The 7,867-nt window shown below is 46.9% G+C and overlaps 1 protein-coding gene across 1 annotated transcript; it reads right to left on the bottom strand.

Annotated features, from left to right (window-relative positions):
- Positions 1-377: 377 nt before the first annotated feature.
- On the bottom strand, positions 378-7,796 carry LOC114893935 (pancreatic trypsin inhibitor-like). Its single transcript, XM_029219926.1, has 3 exons — positions 7,703-7,796; positions 846-1,072; positions 378-419 (listed from the first exon to the last, which is right to left on the bottom strand). Exons 1-3 carry the CDS (start codon positions 7,794-7,796, stop codon positions 378-380), a joined length of 363 nt encoding a protein of 120 aa, XP_029075759.1.
- Between the last annotated feature and the right edge of the window lie 71 nt (positions 7,797-7,867).

Genomic DNA, 7,867 nt, shown 5'->3' on the forward strand with positions numbered 1-7,867 from the left:
ATAATGAGAAGGGCCACCATTTCCATGGACCCTAGTGGTGAAGGTCCTTACTTGCAAATAACAGAATCCACTCCAGTTAGTATAATTAGGAAAAGAATTTATTAAATATAAGATTTAAGCCACAGACAGATAAATATTCAACATCACTGTGGGGAAAAGGGGTTTCTTTATTGAAAAGTCCTCTGCCACCACTGACGCTCGGAACTGGGTGCCAGAACTTCCATCGCTGCCCCCTCCAAGGAGAGCAGTGATGGTGGAGAGTGGGATGAAGGTGAGGAAAGACGCAGGGTTCTGCTGAGGAGGGTAGGTCTGAGAAGGAAGCAGAGGAAGAGGCTCAGCTCTTTCAGAAGGCAGAGCCCAGCGCTGTGTGGGGCCTCCTAGGACTTCACCATCTCAGGGGAGCCCAGCTGCCCGGCTCTCTGCAAGAAGAAAGGAACTTGTTGATTGCCATCACTGAAACCCCTGACCTTGATAGTCTACACCCTGACGGAGCCTTGACCATCGCAGAAATGAGAAAGCACAGTACTCCTGACACTAGGATGACCAACGAGAACAAAACCAGTTTGTCAAGCCTAGGTGGGGCACTCAGGAGCACTGCAGACCCACTGTGCAGGGTGGCTGCCTCAGTGTTCCCATCTGAAAAAGGAGAGGAGATGAGTGGCTTCGATTATCTAGAGGGCGATTCCAGTTGTGACCGTCTGCCAAGCTGGTGCATGGAGGATGTGCTCAGTCTGTGGTTTCACAGGACACTGCAGCCACTTCTCTTGGGCAGCAGTGAGGGGGAAAAGACACTGTGCAGGTGTGAATGGCGTGTGGCCCCCTGAGCTCCACCTCTTTCCCCAGACCTTCCCCTCCCATCCTGCCCTGCTCCCTTTCTTACCCCGGGCCCTGTTGCGGCCACCACAGGTGCTGTTGCAGTCCTCCTTATCCAGGAAGTTGTTCTGCTTCCTTCTGCACCCACCGTAAGCAAAGGTCTCGCAGAGCCCAGACTTGGCGTTGTAGAAGTATCTGATGAACAGGGCCCTGCAGGGACCCGTGTAGGGAGGCTCCAGGCAGAAGGCAGGGCGCAGGGCTGCAGGGACTGGGACGGGCTCTGGGTCAGTTATGAGAATGGTGATCACAGCTCCGTCTACAGGGTCGGCAACTGAAGCCAACAGTGTCTTGAAATAGAATGATGGGGCTGGGGGTGGGGCATTAGCAGAGCTTGAAATGTGAAACCTCCATTTAATGGTCTGCATTCTGAGGCATTATTATTACTGTTGTTAAGTGTGAGGATGACATGGTGATGACGTAGAAAACCATACACCCTTCACGAAGTATTTATGGAATGACTGGCATGATGCCTTAGATTAGCTTTAAAAAACTCTGGGGGAGGGCTTCCCTGGTGGCTCAGTGGTTGAGAGTCTGCCTGCCGATGCAGGGGACACGGGTTCGTGCCCCGGTCTGGGAAGATCCCACATGCCGCGGAGTGGCTGGGCCCGTGAGCCATGGCCACTGAGCCTGCGCGTCCGGAGCCTGTGCTCCGCAACGGGAGAGGCCACAACAGTGAGAGGCCCGCGTACCGCCAAAAAAAAAAAAAAAACTCTGGGGGAAGAAAAAGGGCATACCTAAACAATATTCTCCATATGTTGATAATTGCTAAAAGTGAACAATGTGTACATCGGGTTTACTATATAATCTTCTGTACTTTTGAGTATGGTTGAAATTTTCCACTATTAAAAAAAGTGTGAAAGAATCATGCTGTAGGGCTTCCCTGGTGGCGCAGTGGTTGAGAGTCCGCCTGCCGATGCAGGGGACACGGGTTCGTGCCCCGGTCCGCGAAGATCCCACATGCCGCGGAGCAGCTGGGCCTGTGAGCCATGGCCTCTGAGCCTGCGCGTCCGGAGCCTGTGCTCCGCAACGGGAGAGACCACAACAGTGAGAGGTCCGCGTACCACAAAAAAAAAAAGAATCATGCTGTAATGGAGAAAGGCATAGAAAAACATACAGTGTATTTACTTTGGCTATTTCATGGGGGCGGGAATACTAGAATTTTGAGGGGTGTGATATGGTGATTTATAATAAGAAATATATATTTGGTCTTTGTTCCATCCTGGCACAGAGCTTCTAAAACACTTGGAATTTCTTAAGTGAGGAGAGCAATAAATGTGTATTCGGTTATGTGAAGAGGGTGACTTTTGGAAAGCCCCTAGGTAACCCAAGGATGGGGACTGGTTGCCAGGGGAAACAAGTGCCTGATCAGATGGTTGAACTTTCACCGACATCCCAAAGCGTCTACCTCCAGGGAGAAGAGAGTGGGTGGAAGTTTATCAGTCACCAACGGTTAATGATTTAATCAGTCATGACTATGTAATGAAGCCTCCCATAAAACGCAAAAGCATTGAATTTGGAGAGTTTCCTGGTTGGCGAACAGGAGCAGATTTGGGGAGTGTGTACTGATGAGAGACAGCATGGAAGCTCCGTGCCTTTTCCCCTTACCTTGCCTTATGCAGCCTTTCCATATGGTGGTCCTGAGCTATATCCTTTTATGATAAACTGTTAATCTTGTAAGTAAAACGTTTCTCTGGGTCTGTGTCACTCAAGCAAATTAATTTAACTCCACGGCGTTTGTGGGAACCTCTGATATGTAGTTGTTGGTCAGAAGCATGAGTGACAAGCTGGACTTGTAATTGGCATCTGAAGATGGAAGGAGACCTGTGGGACACAGTCCTTAACCTGTGGAATCTGACATTATTTCCAGGTTCCTGGCCTTAGAGCTGGTATGATGGTAGGAAAGCCAGTCAGTGTTCCCTGAGAATTCGAGAATTGCTTGGTGGTTTGGAAAAACAAACACATAGCAAGAAGAGGAGTCTTAAAACTTTCCTTACACATCTTTATATCCTCTCAAGTTCTTATAAGCATATATTCCTTTTGCAATTACGAAAGAAGAAATATTTAAAATAAAATATACCACAATTTTTATAATGAGTAAATTTATATTGTAGAAGAATATGTATTGACATCAGAAAATGGTTGCAGCCTATTGTGGAGTAAAAGAAGCACTCCATCCAGTGACATATTAGTTTTGTAAAGCTTAAAACTCCTGCCGTGAAGATATGAGTGTCAATCCCTTTTTTAGCAACAGATCCCTTCTTTCAAAGAAAAACTTATTAAAAGAAACCTGGGTGTTGGGATGGAGCCCCATCCTCAGCCCTCTCACTACCTATCCCCAGCCATTCTCTCACCCCTTCCTACCCCAGTACCCCCAAGTCTCAAGGAACATCTAGTGCAAATCCCTGAACTATATTCTTTAAGGTCTTAGAGGACCCACTCTTTGGCTGTGTGACCTTAGGGAAGACAAGTAACCACTCTGAGCCACAGCATCCTAATCATAGAAATGAGCATAATAATCTCAACCTTAGGGACTTGTTGAGAGGATTACAGATGACGTCCGTCAAGTAACTGGCAATCGATCAATACTCAATAAATATTAGTTATTAGAGCAATTGTTAGATGCACTCATTCAATTTTAATTTAATGTTCCAGGGCAGTGTCCAAGCTAAAAATCACCTCTGGACACAATTGCCCATTAAAGCCCTTCAACCCACCCACACCAATGCACAACAGACGAGTCCCCAGGGACCACCCTGGACATCAACACATTCAGGTTTTCCAACATTGGGACATATGATGCTTCTTTTCTGGAGCCTCAGATTAAGTAAATGGTTTCCTTTTAGAACTGTAGTATATCAAGAACACATTTATTCTATGTAATGTTTTAAAATGTGTATTGGTCAGAAATTGGAAAAATAATTATATATTTTAGACATAAGTTGTCAACATGTAAAATATCTTGATGAACATTTAAGATAGGAACTCAAGTTCTCGGAATCATTCAATGTGTCTATTCAGCCACAGACTTCTCTATGCCTCAATTAACCAAAAAGAAAATCCTGCGAAACACAGGCTAATCACATAAATGTCCAGAGAGCAGAGGGAAAGCTCTCATTTATGAGAAAACCTTGGCATCGATTAGAAAGTTGCTTTCTTAAACATAAGGAATGGCAAGTCTCTATTTCAAAGAAGAGTTTCCTCTTTGAAGCAGAAAATTACATCTGATAGAAGATAATATTTTCACATGAACTTGCAATCAGGAATGAGGCGTATTCAGGTCTCAATGTAAAGCTCTTGGTCTCAGCCGAGCAGGGCCAGGATTAGAGTGAAGCAAACAGGCAGGTCAGGCAAGTGCAGGGTCACATCCTGTCTTTATTTAAAACATTCACATTGAGTGCACGGTGGATTTTTGCATTAATTTTTGAGTTTTTACACTATTGCAATCAATTATGATTTATCTGCATTATAAGTTTTTTAGCCTCCCTTTAAATTCTGCGCTGGAGGTGAGTGCCCCTCACCTTGCCCTAGTCCCAGCCCTGCCATGGAGGTGGAGCACGTCCTCTCTGGAGGCTGAGGAGGTGAGGAAAGGGAAGGCTGTGCTTCCAGAGGACACGGGGCTGCACTGTTCCCTCCTCATCTCTGGATGAGCAAGTCAATTCGTTCCTGTACATGAGGACCTCAGAGTAGAAGGATGTATCTGTAACCTTTGGGTTGCAGGATTTGGAAATCTTGATTTACTTTTTTATGTTTTTCTTTATTGTCTAAGTTTTAGATAATGAACACATACTACTGCATTTATGTATCAGGAAACAGCAAAGGAAAGATAATTAATTGTTTAATCAAGGAACAGAATTATCCTCTACAGAGCAACTCATTCATGCTATTCAAGAGAACTGAGATCAACCCAGGGAACAACATAGGTACACACTCCATCGTGGCTCACCTGGACCACCGCAGCAGCCTGCCCATGGGCCTCTGTCTTTGCCCTTCGCCCCCTAGAGGCCACTCTCCGCACTGCAGCCCCACGGATCCTGTTACAACTTGAGTCCTAACCCATTGCTCCCGTGACCAATCCCTCAGTGACTCCCCATCTCTCTCAGAGTCAAATTCTGATTCTTATAAAGTCCTACAAAGCTGGCCAGGACCTGCCCCCATGGCCTCTCTGCCTCATCCCCTTCCACTCCCCTCCCCTTCACCCACTTATCTCCAGCCACCCTGGTCCTGACTGTGGCTCAAACACACCAGGCACGTTTTTCTGCAGCCTCTGCTCAACGCCTCCTTATCACAGAAGGTTTCACTGACCCTCTACAGAAAGAGCACAGCCTGCTGTATCCCCATCACTCTCTACCTTCAAGACACTTGCCATGACCTGGTATACTATTTCCACCTACTCAATTGTCTGTCTTCCTTCTAGAGGGCACTGGTTCTTGTGCTGTTTTATTCACAGCTGCGTCCCCATACCAAGAACAGTGGCTTGTAGGGGTTTGATAAATATTTGTCAAATGAATGAATCTCCCATTTCATGCTCATGCCAAGTGCACCGACACTGAGTAGAATGAATACAATTAAATTCTTGTTAGTTAAATGTCTATTTGATGAGGGGGCACTGAAACTGAGCAGGACCCTGTGGGGTTCTGGGCACAAAAGCCTTTCTGTGTTGCCCTCCACCTCCATTTCTTATTTGCAGGAAAAAGGCTTCAGCCTCCTGGACCTTCCAGAATACCAAACAGCAGATTCAAACAGTTGTTAATCAGGGAAGGGAGGGAATGCAGAAAGAAAGGAGGAGCAGTCAAGAAACAATAGTACAGCCTTGGGGCTGGCTCCTGGTTCCTCCTGAAGGAATATACATAATATCTTCTGCAGGAACTAAGTCCCCCACCCAGGTGGAGGATGGTAACTTCTGGCTGAGCACAAGATTCCTGGAACACTGCCCTGTTACCTCACCACCGACCAATCAGAAGAAAGTCACACACCCTGCAGCTCTCACCCCAAATTTTGCCTATAAAAACTTCTCCCTCCCTGAAAACCATGGGGGAGTTTGGGGTTTTTAAGGCATGAGCCAGCCTAGTCTCCTTGCATGGCCCTGCAATAAACCTTTCTCTGCTTCAAACTCACACGTTTCGGTTTGTTTGGCCTCACTGTGCGGTCAGGCACACAAATGTGCATTCGATAGCAGCGCGCCTGGATAATTATGAATCTAGCTCTAATGTTCTGTATCCTGAGAGGATAATAAAATAATAGTCAGACATGAGGGGAAGGGGAAGGGCCTTGAGTTTTTAGTAATATTCTAACAGCCTGGGAGAAGCACAGCCTTGACCCCAAGAGCAAGGTCACAGAAGTGTTGCGTTTCTTGCAACAATAATGGAGAAATAATGTCATTATTGACCCCTAAATATTTTTTCTTGAAGGAAGGAGGTAGGTAGACACATCTTTTCAGACTAAGACATCTTGGTGGAAAAAGGACATTATTGGGCATGAAATGTGAAAAGACTCTATATTCATGATGGATAATCCCTTGTGAGAACTAGTTTGCTAGTTATCTCTTGTACAGGTGGGGAAATTGCAGAAAAGTGACTGACCTCAGGTCCCAGAGCAGGTGAGTAGTGAGGTCAGGTCAGTATATGATCCTGTTACAACCCATTTGATGAAGCACCTGACATCTGCAGGGAACTCTTAAAATATAGATAACTGGTAAGAGTTTCTGGGAGCACTGCCCCCCACTTTTACTCCCCTGTACCTGAGCCTCATCCCAGCCACCAAAGCCCAGGGATGTATGAGTCTGGATTTCTTCCCTGACACCAAATATGTAGTGTCTCTACCAACACCCACTAATTCCCCAACGCCAACTGGGCGGCCCCCAAGTCAACTCACTTCAGACACTAAATCCGCGGAGTTAATGCCGACCCCAGCGGTTGAAGGCTCAACGCCATCAGATAGCCACCACTTCAAATGACAGCTACATGTCCCTGGGTCACACATACTTCTGACCAATTGGCTATAAATCTGGGGGCTCTGGGACCCCACTTTCAACTTTCAATAACGTACTAGAACGACTCACAGAACTCAGGAAAGTCCTTTACTGACAGTTCTGGGTTATTATTGATAGAAAGGATAAAACTCAGGGACAGTTGAATGGAGGAGATACATAGGGCAAAGGGGGGTTGAGGGGTGCAGAGCCTCCATGCCCTCTCAGGACAGTCCCCCCTCACATCACCTCGAATGTTCACCACCCTGGAAGCTCTCCGATTCCCAAAGTTTAGGGTTCTTTTCATTGAGGCTTCAATAGGTAGGCAATTTGATTGAATCATTGGCCACTGGTAGGTGAACTCTCCCTCAGTACCCTCCCCTCTCCCCAGAGGTGCTGGGGGTTGAGGGTTCTAACTCTCTAATCACCAAATGGGATTTTTCTGCAGTCCAGCCCCATCCTGAAGCTATCTGAGGTCACTTTCATTACCATACAAAAGACAGTAAATTCCAAGGGTTTCAGGAGGCCTGGGCTTGGAGCCAGGAGAAAGATCAAATATTGACCTTTTTATTACACTACAGTGAGGTTCAGGGACACAGCAGAGACCAGGAATAGAGAGTCTCAGAGATGGGGTCCCCGGTCTTGTAGAGTTAGGCAGGATGATTTGTTTTAAAAGCTGAAAGTGTAATGATTTCTTTTTTAGAGTCATGAAATGTCCCTGGAGTTTAAGCTGCCCAACTTCCCAGGAGAAATCCAGAGAAGACTGGCGGCACCAAGCCCACCCCTGCTCCCCAGCCCCTTCCACGGACTCCCCTCACTCCCCCCTCCCCCCAGCCTGTAGAGGAGAGGTGGGTCAGGACTTACCTTGGGCCTGGTTGCTGGGTTCACCCCCTGGGGTGCAGGCCACCAGGGTGCCCAGGAGGACAAGAAGGGCGATGGAGAGGCAGAGTCGGCTCATGTTCGTGGCCTTGCAGGAGGGCTCCTGAGGAAAGCTGGGGGCTGACAGAGCTTTTCATATCCCAGCTGAGG

Source organism: Monodon monoceros, unplaced genomic scaffold (genome assembly GCF_005190385.1).
Source record: "Monodon monoceros isolate NGI ecotype Baffin Bay Population unplaced genomic scaffold, NGI_Narwhal_1 Super_Scaffold_13, whole genome shotgun sequence".
Taxonomy (NCBI): Eukaryota; Metazoa; Chordata; class Mammalia; order Artiodactyla; family Monodontidae; genus Monodon; species Monodon monoceros.

Coding starts and splice junctions, on each gene's coding strand:
- LOC114893935 (XM_029219926.1), bottom strand. CDS start 7,796: ATGAGCCGACTCTGCCTCTCCATCGCCCTTCTTGTCCTCCTGGGCACC. Junction 1,073..7,702: donor ACCCAGCAACCAGGCCCAAG/GTAAGTCCTGAC, acceptor CAGTCCCTGCAG/CCCTGCGCCCTGCCTTCTGC. Junction 420..845: donor GGGCAGGATGGGAGGGGAAG/GTCTGGGGAAAG, acceptor TTCTTCTTGCAG/AGAGCCGGGCAGCTGGGCTC.